General features: G+C 41.7%; 1 protein-coding gene across 5 annotated transcripts in view; it reads right to left on the reverse strand.

Moving 5' to 3' along the window:
* Positions 1 to 22108, reverse strand: part of RHOBTB3 (Rho related BTB domain containing 3) — a 35801-nt gene that overhangs the window by 4268 nt on the left and 9425 nt on the right. For 4 of the 5 annotated variants that reach the window (XM_081880478.1, XM_081880479.1, XM_081880477.1 and 1 more), the window contains exons 5-12: positions 18824 to 18975; positions 14993 to 15104; positions 13612 to 13977; positions 11533 to 11645; positions 9496 to 9616; positions 5464 to 5637; positions 2559 to 2725; positions 1062 to 1158 (exon numbers count right to left, since the gene is read on the reverse strand). In XM_081880478.1, coding sequence (XP_081736604.1) covers positions 1062 to 1158; positions 2559 to 2725; positions 5464 to 5637; positions 9496 to 9616; positions 11533 to 11645; positions 13612 to 13977; positions 14993 to 15104; positions 18824 to 18975 — 1302 coding nt within the window. Of the gene's footprint in view, positions 1 to 1061; positions 1159 to 2558; positions 2726 to 5463; positions 5638 to 9495; positions 9617 to 11532; positions 11646 to 13611; positions 13978 to 14992; positions 15105 to 18823; positions 18976 to 22108 lie in introns of those variants that run through there. The other variant, XM_081880480.1, reaches the window with a different exon arrangement.

The raw sequence follows: 22108 nt of genomic DNA on the forward strand, positions 1-22108 counted from the left end.
GCTTGCACACAAACGGGAACCCTGTGTAATCTGGGTTCCAGATGCTGTGGAAGTCTTTACACATACAGCTATTCCTGGTATGAGATACTGACTTACAGAACTTTTGGGTTTCACATAAGAGTGTCATAGGTGTTCCAGATAATTTTGTTTCTCATCAAAAATAAAGTGGTATAAGGAGCTGGACTGTAAAGCATTTAGAAAGCTAGCTATTGTAATTTGCTTTGCTTGGGTGTGTTAGCAGATAGTGGACAACACAGGCCTCTTCCAAATTTGGTTTCCATCTAGACCTGGGCCTCCTTCCTTCTCCTCCTGATGCAAAACTTGGCACCTGATAATAAAGTGCATAGATTGATTTTCCTCCAGACTCAAAGTTCTTGGAGGCTGTTCCAGGCTTTCCCTGCTGTACTAGTTCCTTGAAGTTTTTTCCGCCCTCATTTGATCCCTGCTGGAAGGGAAATTTTCACGACTCTCAGCTTTCTCCTCCCACAAATGCTACTCCCAGCATTCTATTTCCCTCATCTTGGGATGCTTGTTTGAGTAAAATGAAGCTGGAACCACAAATGTTTACAGTATTACCCTTGATAATGTAACAAGTGAGTGGCGGGTATGTTTGTATGAACAAGTTATGCACCAACCTCTATTTTTCTTTACATCTGTAAATTTCTTGAATTAAGTCGTCATAATTACTCTTCATAATTTTATGTCATGAATGTCCACAGTGTGGCATATCAACAATTACAGATATGTTGTCCCCCTGATGCATTCATGAAACTACCTGTTTGTCTGACAAAGCTCCATCAATTCCATAGTAAAGTTGGAAGGGCAGATTCTAGGTGATTTAAAGGTTGGTGGGCAATATATCATCCTATCACTGCTAAAATAACATCAGTGACAGTGTGCACTCACATTGATAATGAGCTGGATCCAGACCTCATCATGCTTACAGTACACCTACTGAAATCAATGTGACTACTCTAAGCATGACTGAGTTGCTCCAATCCACCCTAGCATTAGTCCAAACATCAACTTCTTTGTGGTTAGGAAGCAAACTGGTAAATTACCCGAAAGGTCTTCAAATTCAGGTTTTTGACTGAAGATTAAGTAGTTAGAAGCAATAAAATGAAGCAGCCAGTTTGAAAGGCAATCAGAGTTGTGAAACTGAAAGAAATGGAAATAAAATACAGAGGTACTCGAATATTATAGAAAAACACATTTTGGCAAAAGCATTAACTAAAATGGGTAGATGTTTATCTAGAAATGTCATCTCTCTGCTGTGACTGGAAGGCTCAGTTACCCCATCTATGTGATGCTAATAGAAACTGCTTATTACTGCAGTGTCTGTCTTTTATACGCACACATGCATATGCTTCATTTTGCCTGTGGCAATGCACTATATCCAACTATGTTCTACTCAAAGTAAACCCTGTGCTGTTAATGGACCCAAGTTAGTTGTTTCTACTAATTGTAATAATGAGTCTACTATGAGTACAGCTAACACTGGCTACAACCTATATATACATTCTTCCTGTACTTTGCAGAAATTACAACCTATCCTAACAAGAAGAAGAAAAACAAATAAACCAAGAGGATTTAGAATAAGCCAAGTTATTCAGCAATTCTGAGGTAGAAGAAATGGTAACAATTCTCATAGACTTGTGAAGAGAGCATCACAGGCCAGATTAGAAGTGGGTAGAGGCTTTCGATAGGTCACTTTATGACAAGAGTGGTGGACCTGTGGTGCTCCTGATGTTGTGCATTCTAATTTCCACTGCCCCAGTCAGCATGGGCAATGGTCCAGCATAACCCATAGATAGTCCAGCAACAGCTGGAAGGCGGTCACAAGTTAGCTACCCCTGCTTTATGGTCTTAATATTTGAGGCGGGTATCATTTCCTGATAGCTCTTTCACTGTTGTAAGGTAAAGGTAAAGGGACCCCCGACCATTAGGTCCAGTCGTGGCCAGCTCTGGGATTACAGCGCTCATCTCGCTTTATTGGCTGAGGGAGACGGCGTACAGCTTCTGAGTCATGTGGCCAGCATGACTAAGCCACGTCTGGCGAACCAGAGCAGCACACGGAAACACGATTTACCTTCCCGCCAGAGTGGTACCTATTTATCTACTTGCATTTTGACGTGCTTTTGAACTGCTAGGTTGGCACGAGCAGGGACTGAGCAATGGGAGCTCACCCCGTCGCAGGGATTCGAACCGCCAACCTTCTGATCGGCAAGTCCTAGGCTCTGTGGTTTATCCCACAGTGCCACCCGCGTCCCTCCTTCACTGTTGTAGCTGACCATTTAACAGATGCTATGCTTAGCTCAATTCTGGAAAAAGGCTAATCTGCTAATTTCTTCAAGCCATTGCTAAAGGGACAGGAGCAGCCCTGGCAATTTGTTGCTGTTATTGTTGTTTACTGCCAGATGGCAACCATGAAATAAAAAATGATACTTCGGAACACCGCAGCTTTCGCTGGGGGGGGGGGGGAATGCCAGAGAGAAACCTTTTCCTTACTCAAGCATTGATTGAAGGAAATGTGCATGTATTTGATGCTTAGCACTTACCTTTGCTTTCCGAAGCAAGCTGACAACACTCAGGCTTGTTGATGCCAATTCTCTACTAGGCATGCTCTGGAGCTGTGTGATGATATACAGCTCACAGATGTGCTGGAGCCTTGACACCTGGTACATCTCAGCACAAATCAAGAGCGACATAGCTTGCAGAATGCTGGCTGGTAAGAATATCAAACTTGAGTTAGATTACTGACCACTTGATAGCAGGCTACTCAACGCAACCCTTACATGTCTATTACTGGTGCTCCCTAATTCAAATAGGTCAGTGGTCATTTTTGAGCCACTCTTCCTCTGCACATAATCGACTAGTTTACTAGCTATGAGTCCAAAATGGCTATGCCAAGAGCTTCCATTTACCAATCACAAAACATCCTTCTTGAGATAAAGGGTTTTTCTAAAGGAGATTTGTCCACAATTTACTTTAGCTGAAGTATGATTTAATCTCACTGGCATCTTTAGAACTAAATAAACTTAAATCCTACTATTTGTATTTAACTGGGTAGTGAATATGTCTCTTGGGAGACTCATTTTACTAAGTGCAAGGTATGACCCATGCTGCAGAGTCCTGCATAATCAAGGAGTTCCTGTTGCTGGCTGTAGAAAGGCCACCCCAAAGAGTACAAAAGGTTCTTTCTTTTCCTGTAGCTGCCAACTGGGAAACCCCATGACACACACTGACAGCAGCATAGCTGTAGTTTCAGAATATTTTAGTGCCTGCTTCCTCAAATGGCAGAAAGAAATTAAAGAAAAGAGGGTGAAATGAATAAAAAGAGAGAGATGTGATTTCTTTCTTTTAAAGTGCTGTTTCTTTTCCCTTTGGGGAAAGTCATATATAATTTTAGGGATTGCCACTGCAATCTACAATACAGTTATCAAATCAACACCCAGTAGTTTTCAAGGTCATACCATAAAATATTCACATTAGCACGCCCTATTTAACAAGAAACCAACCTGAAACATTTCTTTTGAGGGGTTTTTTTTTATGAGAACGTTTATTACTATTATTAATAAAAGTTCATTTATAGAAGTTAGTACAAACTCAATTTCAGTGTTGATTCTGACACAAAAAGGGAGCTCTTTTGTTAGTCTGCTGCCTCTTTACAATGGGGTCAGGGAGACCAGTACACAGCTGGGTGTGTCTGGTAAACAACTGTTTAATGAGATCTGAAGGGAGGAATGAGTCAGCTGGGAATGGGGCAGTGTGGGTAGAGGAAATTCCCTGAGTAACAAATAAAGGTGTGGGTGGCATGTCACATATTGATTGGCTATAAATTATCAACCCGCAAATTTCTACTTGCACAATGCTGGATAGAAATTTGTGGGTTGGGTATTCCTCTCACAGTGAGACACATGGATATTAGTGGTTTGAGAAATGTGGAGATTTTGAAGTGTAGCTATCTATATTCTATGTTGTAGTTTTTTTATTTTCAGCCTTTTATTCTTACTTGTTTTCATTAGCTCGGAGCCAAAAAAATTCTGAACGGTATACTTGGCTGTCTATTTGTTTTGGGGGTATAGATTTTACAATCATTCACTTTTTACAAGTCATCCAACATGATGACATCATTCAATTATTGCTATCTTATATTTCTCTGTGGTTCTTTTGTCTTTTCTCAGACCGCAGAAAGTCATTTTTTCAGAGGAACAGAAGAGCAGCACAATCTCTCCAGGTGAAAATAAATGCCTTTTGCATTACCATTCCTCCTTCTTTAAAGTTTTTTTTTTTTTAATGTGGACAGTGACATACTAAGAAAGAGGACCTATCACAGCTCAGCAGGCATTTATTATAAAATTTGCAGTGAGTGCCATTTTACGGCCCATTTCTTTTTAAAAAAGAAATTATCTCTTAATTATCACTAGAACACTTTTCTGACTGTTTTTTAAAATGAAAGGGAGGCACGGTAATATAAGTCTATGGTGGTTTTTTATTATTTAAACAATCCCTACCCCTTTCTGGTCACACCACCATTAACCATGTCGATAAAACAAGGAGAAAGCTTAAAAAAACATTTAACATTATTGTATTATAGTATTACAGCACCATAATAGATTAACGTTATAACATTTTGGTGATAATGATGTTAAACCCTTCTCTCTCTTGGGCTAGAAAAACACTTTACCAATAATTAAAATACTGATAAAAAAAGGAAAGATCATAAAAAGGTGCCCACCACAAAGTAAATGTATGCTAAGGATCAACTGTCACAACAACTATGCCACACTGTTGTGGACAAAACATGGAGGGATAATAGAAAAACCATCATACTCCTGGGAGTGTGAAAAGTCAATTACAATTCTGCCTGTAGCTTCCAACAAAAGAGCAGTGACTGAGTAGCACTAGGAGTTACTCATATTGAAGCTGGCCTGAGCTAAGCCTTTAAAAGGTAATGCAGGAATGCCCAGAAATATTTTTACCCAATATCAAAAAATCCAAGGTTAAGAACCAGAAAATTCAAAAGGTACAACACTATGCAAAATGTACTCAGCAGCAAGTCCACTTAGTTCTTAATAACTATACTTAGGATTACAGCTGTGCAGAGTATATGCAAGTATACTCAGAAGTAAGTTCCATGGTGTTAAATGGAATTTACTGTATTTTTCCATGTATAAGACTAGGTTCTTCTAACCAAAAAATTAGGTTTAAAATTGGGGTTCGTCTTATACACAGGTAGTGCTGAGGAGTGTTTTCTTAACCTGGAGACCCCCAAAATAGGGGGCATCTTATACACGGGGGCGTCTTATACACGGAAAAATACGGTACTTCCAGTGAAGTCTGCACAGGATTGCAGCCTTGCTCAGCCGTAGAAGAAAAATGATATGATTGTATCTACTTCTGTTCCCTCTTCCTTCACCAGAAGTATATGAATATACAAAAAAAGCTTAAATATTTGTTTACCTGGACAACAGGAGTCCGTATACAGATACTCTAGAAAGGACAAGAAAGTGTCTTTGGAAATCCCATAAACTGGAACCAGAAAACTATTAGATTCTGCATAGTTACCGTTGAACATAGCCGCCATTACCTCACAGCGAGCCACGAGGACTGCTCTGTGAGCGGGCACTGTAGCACCTGCAAGAAGAGGGGTGGGGGAGAGAAAGAAAACCAAGGCAATGATTTCAACATTTTTATGCTGAAATGTATTTAAGTTAGGGATGTGGAATCTGTGGCACTCTAGATGCTATTGGACTACAGGGTTGATGGCAGTTACATGTATAATAACACACAAAGGGCCACTGTTTCTCATCCCTAATTTAAGAGCGATGTTTTCTTAAATTATTGAACACTGGTGTTTCAGGAAAAATCTGCCATGGTTAACAAATTCTACAATATAAAACAATATAAAGTGACAGGATTTATAGTGATGCCTTCACTTAATGGGATCTGAACCCACTGTCCATTTAGGATGAAATATTTGGTTTCTGGATCTACTCTGGTTGCCTTCAGTACACCTAAGTTTACAATCCTCTACACATTTACTGCGGGAATCAGTCCAATTTAATTCAGTAGGTTTTACTTTTGAGTAAATATGCTTAAAATTATATGGCACACTGGCCTGAACCCAAATTCCGTAATTTATTATACCAGCAAAGAAAAAGACTGTGTGTGTGCGTGTGCGTGTTTCTATTAATGCTGCCCATTGAAACTTTGTGATCTGTAGCACCAAACTGTAAATATGCTATCCATGTGTATAATGCAAACGTCTCAAGGAGGCTTCCACATCATCTGCAACCCTAACTATTCAGGGTTCCATATAGTATAGAAGGCAGATATTTGAGTAAAGATTCCCACCCAGCCGATGTGCATCCTGTAGACAGAGGTGCCTGAGAGCAGGGCTACTCAGCACAAGTATCAGGGGCAGAGTTATATTCTTCTTTGCTGCAGCCCCACCCTTTCCTCACATGATCAATTAAGTTTTGAATAAAATGCCTGAATTAGGGCTTAATTCTTTGAAAAAAGCACTGATAGAAGCAAAGTGACATTTGCTCTGCAATAGAAAGACTTCTAAATGGCTCCAGCATTTCACATTTCTAATACATTAATCTGCAGCAGTATGAGAGAAATAATGCACTGGTAAGGCATTTACCCATAATTTTATTCATCTCTAGGCCTAACTTACGAGTACTTAAGTATTTAAAATGCACAATGAGAGGCTCATTTTTAAAAATAACTGTTTCAGGCTCAAAACTGTCTTAGTGCCATGCTCTATGACTTGGAACTATTGGTTTAATCCCTGGGATCCTTCAGTAAGGAAGGAATAGCACTTTTCACATCCTCAGAGGTACTCCTATTATTATTGGAATTAAAAAGTCTCAGGGACTGATCTGTGTGTCCTGACAAAAATCTGGATGCAATCTGGCAAACACAACAGCACTCTTTTGTGCAGTGCATTCTTAAATTAGGTGTTTTTAGCTCTAAAGACAAAACACTTTAAAGAGTACAAATTCATTTTCATTGTGTTCTGTTTCTAATAGATGGTTGCACTCTTGTTAATATGAATATATTCCTCTGTGGCATTTGTTTGAGACAAGCAATGAAACCTATTGTTCCCTCAACTTCCTGCAAGAATTGTCCAAAGAGTAGGCCTTAGAACTGAGCTGTCTGTCTCACCAAGCTGTGCATTTGTATTTTGTTCTCCTTTCAAAGGACTGTTTGTTTTCTCTGCATACTGAAGGCGGCATCTAGAAAAGAATTCCCTTGTACGCATGTGCCTAGTTCATAGAGATTCAGACTTGGCTGTGGCTTTTCAAAGCTGAAAGCAAAATAATTAAACAACTCTTTAATCCTGTGCAAGCAGAAGTTTGAAGTTGATCAAAAATACTTGCCACTACCTGCAGCAAAAACTGCAAGGTTTTTAGCGGAGGCAATTAGAATAAGATCTATTATTTGATTATTGATGTAAACCTCCAAAATGTATTTGGTATAGTTAAGTTTTTACTTCTTTCTTCAGTACAGTTTATTTTATTTCTATGGCTAGTGGCTGATGCAAATAAAGATTCTTCTGATTCTTGCCACTACTGCTGTCTGTGTATAGGCATAGAAGTAGCTAAGGGTTGCAATTCTGTACAAAATCCTGCTTAAATCCCACTGAAGTCAATGAGATTAGGCACTGTTAATAGTACACAGGACAGCAAATAAAGGTCCATGACTGGCAAGGCAAAAATGAAGAAATGCCAGTATCATCTGTAAAGGCAGCTGTGTTGGCGTATAAGAAAATTAGGCCAATATATAGGCCAACCAAAATAGCACAAGTTAGAATTGCAAGTTTTTGAGTTTTATAGAACTGTTCATCAAGCTAGATGGTAAACAGAGCAATGTGGGGACAGGTGGGTGAATTTCTTGGTTGCTGTTGAAAACATGGAGTTTGAATCTGGACATAGTCTTACAATGGAATGGGGGGGCACTAGCAGACATTAACACGAGGCTATTTAGGTGCTATGTGGCTCTCACCTTCACTAATACAAGGCCTGCGTCCTGGCTGAGAAGTGGTGCCAGGATAGGTGCTGATTTCCTGCGAGAGATTGTGAGGTGTCAGCAATGTCTTGAAAGATTTCTAGGAGTGCAAAATATCTCTTGAGATCTGAGAGAGATCTTGCAGCTCTTTCATGGACCAATGCCACCACTGCTTCTCCACAAGTGGTGACACAGCTGGTGGTACAGCTGCAGTGCCACCAGTAGGTGGCTAAGTGGTGGTGAGTGTCCCACTGGTAGTGTGGCACTTCCTTAAGGTTTGCCTTAAGTGGCAAAACAGGATGTACCACCCCTGATCTCAGGATTCTAGAGCTGTCGGCTCTGAGGGAAGGCAGGCAAGGGCCCACAGTCCAGGTGGGGCTCGCTAGCTCAGGGAAGAGGTGTGTGATTCCTTGGCTGGAGAAGGCTCAGGTGAGGGTCAGATGCCTTGTCAAGCCCAGAAGCTGTAACAGGCCTGCGTCGTGGTTTCCACCTACTAAGAAACCTGTGTGTTTTGCCTAAGGTTGGAGACAGACCTGTATAACAGACAATTCTTGAGTTTTGAGGGATCAGGTATCGGCCACATTTATGATTCTTTTTTCCAGCTGGCCCCTAACCATTCTCATACTACCTCCTTCCCCATTGTTTTGAGATTTTGATCAGATACAGTGGAACCTCAATTGTCGAAAGCTTCTGAAGTAGAAAGCTTCAGTTTTCGAACTCTGACAACCTGGTGAATGCTTCCGTTTTCGAATGCGCCTCAGAAGTCGAATGGCTTCCAAGGTGCGTTTCTCCATTTTTTCAATGGGTTTTGCCAACTGGCAATTGCACCTTGGTTGTCAAATGTTTCAGAAGTCCAATGGTCTTCCAGAACGGATTACATCTGACAACCGTGGTTCAACTGTATAAGCTCCATGACTTTAAAATCAGCTTTAAAAAAACGTTTCCTCCTTCCCATATCCCACTTCTCTGTTTTTACCATCTAGCCTGCTGAAAAGTTCTGGGAGACCTGGAAGCTTTGAAACTATTTTGTGATTATTTTAGACAGCCTACTAAAGGCACTGTTGTAATTGTGATTTTGCAATATAATCAAATATCAAATGAGATTCCCCCCTCTCCTATCATACATTCGGCTTTGAAACATTTTCGCAACACTATAATAAATACTGCTGGAAACCACAGGAGGGAAGAGTGCTCTTGTGCTCGAATCCTGCTTGCAAGTTTTTCACAGGCATCTAGTTGGTCACTGTGGGAACAGGATGCGGGACTAGATGGGCCATTGGCCTGATCCAGCAGGCTCTTCTTATGATAGGCTCTTACATATTGAATTCTCCCTCATATTATAGATCATGAAAGCATATTGATGGTGCCACTCATTTTTATTGAAATAGTTATTCAATTTATCACCAGGAGGTATTTTATCATTGTTTGACTATTTAAAGGGAAAAGGTGGGAAAACAAATGAGATAAGCTTAATACCTTGTATCTTGAACATGACATCAGCTAATACAGTAGTGTTAAAGAAGAGCCTGAGAGAGCTGTTACATAACTGCAGGGGCCTTTTTGACAAATATGATCTGCAATTTCTTGAGCTGTTAACCTGAAAAAGGAAAAGACAGGCGAACATGTGAGTGCCAATGCTTTTTAAGTGCCTACCTTTGTTCCTGCTTTTGTAGCAAATGATATGAAACCACTGAGCCTGTTCTTTTCACTTTGTTCACAACTGATCAGCAACATCTGTTGCACACTTTCAAAAGCTCTTCCTCCCTTTTCATTTCTACTACCATAAATAGAGATCTCACAATGGTTCTTACTCTAAATATGTAGCCTGCCACTGTAAGCCCCCCCCCGGGATGCATATAGCGTCCCACAGACCATAATTCTGACACAGGGTAGTAATCAGTATTTCCTCGCCAGTAGCATACCCTAGCCCCTTACCTTTTGGGATGTTCCTCTAGCTAGACACCTAATACTGGGAAGATCAAGGTGAGAGGTTGCAAAAATAAATGTAACATTCTCCTACGCATACATAGAATCCTGAACACGACACTTTGTTTCTGACCATGGGGCACAATCCATCACAAAGTTATCCTGCACCTATCTTGTTGTGCAAAAGACCACCCATGCACATTGTGTCCCAGCCTTGGGTCAGATGAGTGTGTCTCTCTTAAAGGTATCCAGAAGCTGGCAGCCTGAGACAGCTACTTCACCTAGTGGGATGGCAGGGCTGCTTCTGCATCAACATTCATAAACAAAATAAAGTACTGCTCCCTTATATGAACCAAATATTTTCCCCTTTGAAACCTGACACTTGTTAGCATTTAAGCTTCCCATAGCTGTATTTTAAACTCTTTCATTGTTAGGAAGAATATTAATAAAGAAATAATTGTTTAATAAGGATTGTTTTTGAATACTCTGCCATCATCTCCCGTGAGTTATTAAATCCACATATTCAAAAAGTTTATAATCTTTCCAGTTGCTGAATTCACCATCTTCCCCTATTTCTATCAGTGGCGTAGCGTGGGGGGTGCCAGGGGTGCCGGCCGCACCGGGCGCAACTTCTGGGGGGGCGCGAGTCCAGAGGGAAGGGACAAGTTCCTTCCTCCGCCGGCCTCCCCGCCCCCGCCGCCCCCGCCGCCCTAGTGCGCGCGCGCCCCCCGCCGCCACCGCTGCGGCTGCGCTCCACTCACTGCTCGCAAGAGGAGCAGCCACTGCAGCAGCGCTGCCGCCGGCACCAACACCTCCGCACCCCGCCGCCGCCGCCATCCCCTCGGCCCAGCCACAGGCGGTGGCTGCTTCTGCCGACTGGGGGGGAGGAGAGCTCCGAGGGGCCTCGCCGCGCCCTGCGCTCCCCAACACCCTCCGAGAGGAAGCCGGCGGGCGGGCGAGGGTCTCCCGGCTGAAGGGGGCGCCGCTAGCTCCGGCTCTCAGCGCAACTCTCAGCTGGGGGGGGGGTCGGGCGAGGACGGAGCGCGGCTGGAAGCCCCCGGTCCAGGCCGGGGGGGGGAGGAGAGGCGCTCGCCAAGCCCCAATCTGGAGCGCCTCGGAGCGCGGGCTCCACCTACAGCCCAAGGAGAGGAGGGGGCGGGGAGGCGCCCGAGGGGAGGGGGCTTCGGCTGCCTCGGCCCGCGGGGGCGCCGCAAATAATAAATTTAATAAATTCCTGCTGAGCCTTAAGGGGGGGGGTCCTTGGCTCCTTCGCTCGCCCCCAGCCCCAGTGGCGTAGCGTGGGGGGTGCAGGGGGGGGCCGGCCGCAACATCTGGGGGGGCGCGCTCGCACTCGAGTGCTAAAATCCAGGGGTTAGGGGGCGCAAATTACTTGCCTTGCCCCGGGTGCTGACAACCCACGCTACGCCACTGATTTCTATAGCCTAACTAATACTGAACTTAATGGTGAGTCATTTGGACTTAACACCCTTTATTGATAAATATTGTATCTAAGGGATCCAAACCACTCCATCTGGTCCTTTTTGCAATCCAATAAATGCAACTGAAAGATAAAATAATGTGGCTTACCTTTCCTGGAATTTTCAAGATACATTTTACTCTCTCAAGAACAAGCTCAACGTTCCCAAGATCCTTCAGCTTCTTTTTGATATGTTCTTCTAATAGTTCCCATTGGAAAGCACCTGTGGAGATGAGATAAACAATACTTCTAGGCTATGGCTCCTCTCAGACTATCAGTTTTTTAGCTCCAGAAATGCAGTTATTACCAATATGTGCTGCACACAACCCAAGCATCTTCTCAGAGGGTGGCATTTCTGCCGCAGGGACACTGCATTTTTGTATCACTGAAAGAACTATATTTGGTACCTGGGAAAAGGAAAACCTTGCCTCTCCACATGCCCGAATAGCAAAGTCACTGTTATTGTGCCTGATGTTAGTAATGTGGGTGTCATCGGCACTAATAAGACATCCCTATGGTGTGAATGACAAGAAGTGACAAAACTACCTCCCCAGTTCCTGACTTTTAAATAAAGAAATACAGTGGTGCCTCGCAAGACGAAAAGAATCCGTTCTGTGAGTCTCTTCGTCTAGCGATTTTTTCGTCTTGCGAAGCAAGCCCATTGACGGCTTAGCGGATTAGCGCTATTAGCGGTTTAGTGGCTTTTAGCGGCTTAGCGGCTTAGAAAAGGGGGGGGGGAGGAAAAAAACCCCGCAGGAACTTGCAAGACATTTTCATCTTGCGAAGCAAGCCCATAGGAAATTCGTTTTGCGAAGCACCTCCAAAACGGAAAACTCTTTCGTCTAGCGAGTTTTCCGTCTTGCGAGGCATTCGTCTTGCGGGGCACCACTGTAATTAGAACTGGAGAGGAGGAATCTGTTTGCTCTTGAACAACTGGCCTTGCAAAGGTTGTGAAGTTGCATCCTTCAATGCACACATACACAACAACAACATTTCAGCATCAGACTTGGAAGAAAATACACGTTTAGACATGACACCTAGATTCAGAGTTCTGCATGGGTTTTGATGCATAAACAGATTTCCTGGAGAATATGGCATCCCCACCTAGTGCAATAAAACCAACAGGCATGTGACTGGAGTTGTCCTCAAACACACTGAAAGGAACAGTCCTTTCAAGAGCAAGAACACCATGTGTAGACAGCAACACTCTAAGTTTAAGGAATCTTAGGGCAGTAAAATTGGGTACAATCCACCAAAGAGTGCCATTGCACTATTTCCATTTTGTTTGTTTTTTTTATTTCCTTCTTCAAAGGCTCTTGACTGCAATAGCTTGGTGGATTGCTTTATTGCACCTCCTTAGTAGAGTAACCAAGTGCCAAAGTCTATCATCTCCAAGTTTGGTCATCAATATCACTTTTCCTCCATCACCACTATTCAGCAAAAGTTCTTAAAATACCGTATTTTTCGCTCTATAACACGCACCAGACCATAACACGCACGTAGTTTTTAGAGGAGGAAAACAAGAAAACAAATATTCTAAACGAAATAGTGGATATATGATTTTTGTGGTTCATGCTGTGGCCACAGACATGTGATCTGACAGTGAGTTTGGAGTAGCCCAATGCAAAAATCCTGAGGATCCATGTGGATCCATGCTTTGTAACCACGGAGGAGGGAAGGAAGGGGAACCATGGATCCTCTGCTCACGACTGCAGCAGATCCCCCTGCCACCCGCAGGCATTCGCTCCATAACACGCACAGACATTTCCCCTTACTTTCTAGGAGGAAAAAAGTGAGTGTTATGGTGCAAAAAATACGGTATGTAATAATCAGAAAACAACAAAGATGATGAGAACGGGATAGTCTGGTGCCCAACCAACTTAAATTGTGCAAACAAAAGTTCTGGCAACATTTACACTTCCCACTAAAATCTCCTTCATTAAAAAAAAAAAATCCCTACATAAAAGAACACCAGACATTTGGAAGAAAAGTTTTCAGATAGTCTACTCCCTGACATGCTAGTAATCTGTATGCATCTACTTCAAGTCTGAAGTGGTTAAGTTCAGGTGCAGATTTATTACAACAATGAGAACTAGGCCTCTAGCGAGATGGTATGCAGCCCCATTGCAGTAGGTTAGCTCTTTCTTGCTAAAAGACAAAAAACAGCCAGAACCATTCTGACAGGATACCTGAGTAAATGAAGTGCAGAATGTCTGACAAACAAGAACAGAAGAAAGAGTCTTTAACAATGACTCTTACTGGTGAGTTGCACGATGAGTTGTGGTTTAAAACAGGAAGCACAGCTTGCCGATTTGCTGCAAAGAGGGTCTGGGCAGTTCGAATGATGGAGGAATCCTGAATGTCTGCTGGACTCTTCACATTAAAGAGTAACATGAACACATGGCTAACAGAGCACAGAACAATCCTGTGAGCTTCTGCTACTTCCTTCAAGTCTTCAGAATAAAATACCACATCTGCACACTGGCAACAGAACAGCAGGTTATGTAAATCGGAGTCATAATGCGAGGCTTCACCTTTTAAAATTGGCATTTTTTCTAAAACAAAACAAAAAAAATAGAAATCATGAATAAACTGTTTGTAACTACAAATTTGCACTAGGCACAATGCAAACAAAAGCATTTTTATTCCCTGGGACTGGATTAAATGAGGACATAACAGCGTTTTCCTAACTGCCCTAAATACATTTCTCTTTACTACACTTTGGCCATCAAAGGAAGCCCAGTTTCTCTAACTTCTCAGGTTAATACAAATTGTAAAAACATTTACTAAAAAATTAGATGTTTCTGAAATTAATCATTGGAGAATTGCTTGAACTTCAGTTCTTTTAAACGATATAGCCAAAGGACTGTGAGGATAAAAGGCTGCATACTCACAAAGGCCAAACTACGTTTTATACTGAACATCACCAGCAACTGCTTGTAATAGTGAAAAAAATGCAGAACATTCTGATGTCAGGGGAAATTGTACTAGATGCCAGAGGAGTCTGAGGAGCTACACAGCATTTTTGACAGCAGCCATGCACTTAACGTAATCAGAGTTCAAGAAACTCACCTGATTCCTCATTATGGGCCAGGGCCCTTTTGCCATCTGGCCAGTAGAGGATGTGGGGTGGGGTGGAAAATAATACCAGTGGAGCATGAATAATAAAAGCTGTTAGGTGCCAGAGAACTTACAGCTGGCTTCTATTCAGATACTATAATTATTTGTTGTAACTCGTACTTTCCTCTAGGCCCTGAAGCCCCTCTGCTGCAGCAAGCCTGCCAGGAGTTAGTCCCAAAACAGGGCATTCCAGGGATAAGGCAGCTTATGGTCTACCAGAGCCCTCCATCCCCCTGAGTGATCCTAGGATCAGACCTATCAACTACACAAGTATAGAACTACTGTGTTAGTTTCTCTTCCATTGAAATGGGAGGGTTTGTCAAAAACACACTCAAAAGAACCATAAAAAGAAGACCCCCCACCCCTGACAGCGCAGGCCAGGAGGCTTTAAAATTGATAAATTCTCCCTCCATCTCCCGTCACTTAGATGTGCTCTGTTGGAAATTATACCTGGCTGATCAAGTTGAGGTGGCTTAACTCCATGGCACTTATGGCTTTTTTTCCTTTTCTTCATTTTTTCAGAAGATTTCTGATTCAAGCTTTGTATCATAAAATATTCCAGCTAAAATAAAATATACACATATATATTTACTTAACCTTCTGAGATTTATTTAAGAAGCCACAGCAGATCAATTATGGTTAATGCTGACTGGACACTTTAATCACTTAGAAAGATAACAAATTTCTTATGTACCTTTTCATACAAAAGCAGGAGCACTGAACATTTAGAAGATATTAAGAAAAGTAGAAAGGATGACTCCTATGTTAGTGGAGTTAGTTTGTTGTTAGTGGCAGGGAGTTTGGCTGTTTCAGAACTGACCAGAACTGACCAAGAGTCCAAATCTCCATGTAGTTTTTACTCTTTCTCCCATTAAATTAGCCTCATCTGCCGAGTACAAGAAACAGGGCATTTCCTCCAGCAGCCTCTATGTCTATTATGGAATTCCCTGCTAGTGGAAATGAAGTAAGCCTCCTCCTCTTTGAAATTTTAAACATTCTTTGTAAACGTTTTGTAGGAAGGCCTTTTATGTAAAGGGTGTATAGGGTGCCCAATGCAAGAGAGGATTATTCTGGCTCCCGCCCAAGACCAAACCACAGAGGCATTTACTTGCAAGTAAAGAAGTAAATTTTGATACAAACTTAGCAGCTAAGAAAGAACATAATCTAGTCCACAGATTTGCATACACTGGACAGGCTGCAGAGCTGGCCCTATCTGTATGGAAGTAGACTCTAGAGCTCACAGGTACATGCCAGTCCCTATGCCCATGCTTATGAGTGCCTTGCCATAGTTCTGCTAGGTGCTGTGTTGTGCACTGAGGCTCCTTGGTGCAGCAATGGGGGCCTCATAAGCCTCTCTGAAGGAAGAACATGAAAATCATCCAAACTTGATGAAATGAGGTATTGCTTATTATACCAACAAATCTTTAAAAGATTAGCCTTTATCATTCCTGCTTCAAAATAACACTAATAGAAATTAGTACAAGGGAGGAACACCATGCCCAAAGTGCTTATAGAATAAATTTAGTAGGCAAAGCCAAGCAAATGAGGACAGCTCTCACAGATGTTAATTTTAAAAAAATAACAAATCAACATAATATGTATTCAATTAGCTCCCTCACAGCTAAATTACTACTCTGCACATTAACTATCCTGTTTTCCATGGGAGAAACCTAACGTCTATTGAAGTTCATTTTTAAAGTAGCTGATTCAACAGACAAACTAAAGTGCCTACTGACTGCAAACCAAACTGCAGAAATCTTAAAACAGGCTCACTTCCAATACACAATTAAGATTGGCAAATCCATTAATGGCACTAAATATTGTTTCCCAGAAATAATTTGGAATCTATTGCTACTGTTTTCAAGACAGTGATTCATTTGAGAATGTCATTTGCTCTATGATCTTGGGTGTAATCTGTATCCATTCAAACAATTTCTTTAAAAAAATCTGATATGGCTAGCCAATGGCTAATGTAATTAATGAACTGAAATGAACTATTTATCACTTTAGAGACCTTTTAAATTAATAGCCCTATCCTCTGAATGTCTACTCAGAAGAAAGCCTTCCGTGAGATTAATTACCTGGAAAATGTGCATATAACTGCAGCCTAAATCATTTTTAAACTAGTTGTGGCATGTGAGGGAATTGCCACTGTACCATCCTCAAAGCTGCTGTTTGCCAAGACTGGGATGAGGAAGGACAGGTTGGTGATGCACATGTGCTTAGGCCCACTGCTACCAGAGGTGTACCTAGGCTCCTTTGTGACCTTGGCAAGGAGATGTATCAGCACCACCCCTCTGAAGAGATATATTGAGGAGATATATTGGTTCCTCTGAAGCCAGGAGAGACCATAGAGCCAAAATTCAAAAACTTTGCTTTTCATCACCTACTGCACTCTGCCAGTTGTTTCCTCCTTGGCCATTAGAGTTGGGTCTGCTCTGCACCACCTCCCCTCCTCCTCCATTGGTCCCTCTGCCTGCTTTCCTCCCTCCCTCTGGTTCCTGCTTTCCCTTCTGCCTTCTTCTACCCTCCCTTCCTTTTTCCTCCTCCTGCAACTCTCACCCTGCCTCTTCTTTCTTCCATCTGAGCCCTCACACTTCTAATAGCACCGCCACCCACTGGGGAGGGGCCCCCAGCAAGTGACTGGATTCTATTGCAAAGGCACCCAGAGGAGCCTGTAGGTCTTGCCCAGACACTCAGAAAAGAGAGCACAGATGAGCTCTGACAGGGCTGTCTTAAGCATATCTGGCGCCATGGTGCAAAGATCCCTCCGGCGCGCTGCCCCCTCCATTTCCCAGAGTTGTTTAACCTTTTCCCAAGCCTCTGTGGGGATCGCTCTCCTCCCGCAAAGGCTTGGGAGGCAAGCTGCCCGCCCGCCAGCCATATGGTTGACGGGGCACAGCTGGCGGGTGTGCAGGGAAAGGGGAGGCCGCCGGCAAAGCCACGCAGCTCCCCCACTCACTGGGGCGCCCCTGAGAGGCCAGCGCCCTGGCGCAACGCGCCAGTAAGTCCAATAGGAAAGAAGGCTATGGGCTCTAAGCCACTCTAAGTGGCACAATTTTTGTGCCCTCATGGGCCTGCGTCCTTAGCAGGGGCCAACCCGACCAACCCTTATGTACACCCCTGAATGCCACCACCAACCCATTGCTTCCCCTGCCCTGTCCATACTAATCAGCGGCAGCGTTGCCCCAGCTAGGAGTATGCAACAACAGCACTTCTTACATATTGCAACTGTACAAAATGCATCCAGATTAAGGGCGTAATACTATACTCGCATACTAGGAGCAAGTCCCACTGAACTCAAAGGCAGTTGTGTTTCAGAAAGCACATTCACGATAGTGCTGAAACACTTCTGCTGCATTTCAATTTAATTTAGTTCCACTCCTCCAAGTACCATTCATTACAGTGCTACCTCGGGTTAAGAACTTAATTTGTTCTGGAGGTCCATTCTTAACCTGAAACTGTTCTTAACCTGAGGTACCACTTTAGCTAATGGCCACCGTGCCGCTGCCACCGTGCCGCCGGAGCACGATTTCTGTTCTCATCCTGAAGCAAAGTTCTTAACCCGAGGTACTATTTCTGGGTTAGCAGAGTATGTAACCTGAAGCGTCTGTAACCTGAAGCATCTGTAACCCGAGGTACCACTGTACATGTAGACTTTCTCCTTCCAAAATAGTGGACTTTGAACAATGAAGGAGGTGGCCTTAAAAATGGCTTGGAGAAGAGGCAGTGCAGGACTGTTGTCCGTGAAAATACCCCCATTTCCTAATATGATTTCCTGTGGTACCTTGAGCAAAATGTTCCAATTACACCGTTTATTTCACTTATACAATTTACCCTTGCAACAACTCTGTCCGATAGCTTTAAGCTAAAGTTTAAACTGTCATAATGAGTTGCCACATTTATATCCCATCTTTCCTTCAAGGAGCTCAAGGTGTCATACAAGATTCTCCCCCTTCCCATTTTATCCTCTTAATAACCTTGTGAAGCACATTAGGCTAAGAGGGAGTGACTGACCCAGGTTCACAGCTGGGTGAACTCTGTTCTCCCTGGTCCTAATACAACACTTTAACCACTACACCATGCTGGCTCTCTGTGGGGATAGTGTACGAAACAGAAATATATATATATATATATAATTTGACCTATGTCATCCAGTGGACTTCAGGTCAGAGCAGGAGTAGCCAATGTCCATATCCGTCCAAGAAAAATCAAAGTCCAAATTTCAAAAGATATTTGAAATCTTACCATTTGATCATTCTGAGATTCTTTTCTACTTACCACTCCTCCAAAATATTTTCCTATGTAGAAATCATTGAGACTGTGCAGTTCCAAATAAGTAGCTCCAAGTTCTTTAGCAAGCTGAATCCCTTCAGAAGCTGTAACACAGCTCCCTCTGTCTGAGATGCACAAAGGACAAGTGCAGGGAACTTCTGAGAAAACAAATTATTTATGCAAAATATTTTAATTAAATTGGCTCTTCTTCAGTAGCTTCAAAACCATACTGAGGAATTAATAGCACATTCAACAAAAGGTAAGATTTTTAAATCTATTAACAGCATAAATAATGCAAGTACAAATGCAGAGCTACTCCAACAAGAATTAAACAATACTTTCATGTTAATTATATTATATCTTATTTTTCTTATTGCAAGCTAGTTTTGAACATGGGTTCTATTCAACTAAATTCTACTCAGCACAGATCCACTGAAATTAATGAACCTAGTAATGTGCATTTACTTCAACAGGTCTACTCTGAGTAGGACTAGCACTGAATACCACCCCTTATCTTGTTATTCGCTGTTTGTTTGATGTATAACAGCTAAGGTTGCATCAAGGCTTTCTACAAAGATCCCTTCTGAAATGCAAATATGGCTTGCTGAAATGATTAATGTGCATGACACAGTATTTCCTCCCCCCCAAATGAAATTAAGTGTCTTATTATTGTCACTTCACTTTTCAATTTATCAAAAGTTTCAAAAATTTAAGACAAGTTTCAATGGTAGGCCATTATAAATCATAAGGCAAATAATGAGGAAAGCTTGTAACACTTTGCAAGCACATTTGCCAGACCACAATTTCCTCTAAATTGCAGTCAGCATGATATTACACAAGAATTCTGCATTCCTTACTAAGCAGTGTCAGTAGAACCACAGACAGAGTAAACAAGGCTCTGCAGACAGCATTATCTGTTATTTTCATTGTTAACTGAAGGAAAAAGGTTCCCATAGCAAACAAACTTGTGCTGTTATAAATAAAAATATTTAAGTGCATTACTATATTGTATTATCAGTTTACATGGGGCTGATATTCAAAAAGACAAGATCTTCTTGCCCCCTAAATTTAATCTCAAGTATGCCCTAGGATATATCAAATTGCCTATGAACCACATCAGATAATATTTCATGAAAAAGAAGACTGCTATCTACTGACAGTTCTTACTGTAAAAGCAGTGGTGCAGTCACACTGAAATAATCTCTCTTGGGTCATTTATATTCTGATTATCAACTACTCCAAATAACTTATTGCCTTGCAAAAGCATGACAAAAATGACAAACATAAGGTTGGATCCAATGGTAGGCATAGTCAAAGCAGACCCACTGAAATTAATGGACATGACCAACTTGGGTCCAATAATTTTAATGGGTCTATTCTGAGTATAATTCAGTTTGATAGAACATAGATCTGTATATATAAATGCAGAGAGAGAGAAATTTTAGACATCAATACATTTTCACCAAGCATCAAGTTCATTACCTATGGTTAATTTTCAAGGTTTACTAACATGCAACACAACCTTTTTTATACTTTTAGTGTTAACTGCCCACAAGTATTCCAGTAAAGAAATTTCAACTGGGAATCAGGTATTACATCAATGAGGATAAATTGCAGCCTTTTAAATAATAAGTATGATGAATATCAAACTGGTTCGTATTATTACAATCCTACTGTGGTAGAAACTATTGTTGAATTTGATGGCATGTTTTCAGATAAAGTAGAATAGACTGTTTATTAACAGTGTGACCATACAAAGCAGTTTCATTCTTGTACATGTTCTCCTTTTTTACACAAATTTAATCTGGAAAAGTTTCCCCTTTTCCTTCATGTTGCTATTCAGTACAGTAGCATCATAGTTTTAACTAAAAAGCATTTCAAATAGTCTACCATATGGAAATGGTCTGCAAGGTATTGGGGCCCATGATGCAACAAAGCTTAAGAATTCAGTGGACTGCATTACAGCAACTACCGGTACATTTAAAAAACCACTTAAAAGTAGCTGCAACTTACAACAATATAATGGACAAAAACATGACAATGTATTAAGTAATGAATAAACTTTTTAACAAATGCTTCCCAATAAGAAATTACAGACTACTCTGATGCTACTACTTTTCAATAATCACATTAGCTTGGAAGGTACCAGAAATAAGGAAGAAACAAAAACTTTTTTTTTCACTTTTGCCACTGTATCAGATTTCACACAAATAATGCCTTCATCAGAATTCATTAAACATCATTAAAACTAAAAGTGCATAGCTCATAAATGCCCAAACAACATTCTAGGGGGCAGGAACGCTAATATGCCTGTCACTATGCCACAATAAATACATTATGTTAAAATTTCAATTTTCCTGTCAACCTGAAATAACCACTCAAAGATGCTACCCACTATGCCTCTGCCTGAATAAATGCTCTAGACAAGCCTCCTTTAGTTTCCACTGAGAGCAGGGTAATTTTGCCACAGATGTGTTTGGATCATTCAATTGCTCATGATACAGATACACAGCAAAATTATCCATGAGGCATACCAAAATGGAGACATAAAGTAACACTACTCTGGGCCATGCTGAGTAAACCTTTTCATGAGTAAGGGCTCAAATCTGTATCTCAGCTATTAGAAGCTTGAGAAACAATGGCACAGCTAAAGTTATGACAATGGACTCTGCTCATGCAAAAGCTAGGGACGATGAGATTCAGAACAGATCTTCACATACACGAGAGAGAGATGTAGAGATCAAATGTGCAAAATCAGTTTTTACCATGTTTACCAATTTTTGAGAAGATGGCATTCATTGTTTCATCAGCCAGAGCATAAATTTCACCTAACAAACTTCTGCAGTGGGATAAATAGGCAGGGATTTGCCCAGAGCTTCATAGCTCAAAAGGGATTAAAGCCTCAGTCCAAGTTCAAGTCGAACACATCAGGCACCCTTTAAATAACTTTTTCATGAGTGGCTCCCACTTGGGCAGCGAATAATATTTTCGGTTCTAACTAAAGAAGTAACAGGAGGGGATGCAAATTTCATGGGGCAGGCACTTTTGATCAGCCCTGCCCATATGGTTGGATCATTTTAATGTAATTGCAACTGTGCAGGATCCACTCAAATAAGTTAAGCTCCTACACAGTCTGTGGGATCCCAGCAGGCCACACACCTGACGGGTACCAATGTGGCTTCAGCACAGACAATACAGCCTGCATGACTTCAACTTCTGAATGCAAAGGTGACAGAGGTATGCCCTTTTAATAGAATCCCTTAGCTACTGGGATTGACCTACAGTATGTAA

The sequence above is a fragment of the Podarcis erhardii genome, assembly GCF_964252035.2.
Source record: "Podarcis erhardii genome assembly, chromosome: 11".
Taxonomy (NCBI): Eukaryota; Metazoa; Chordata; class Lepidosauria; order Squamata; family Lacertidae; genus Podarcis; species Podarcis erhardii.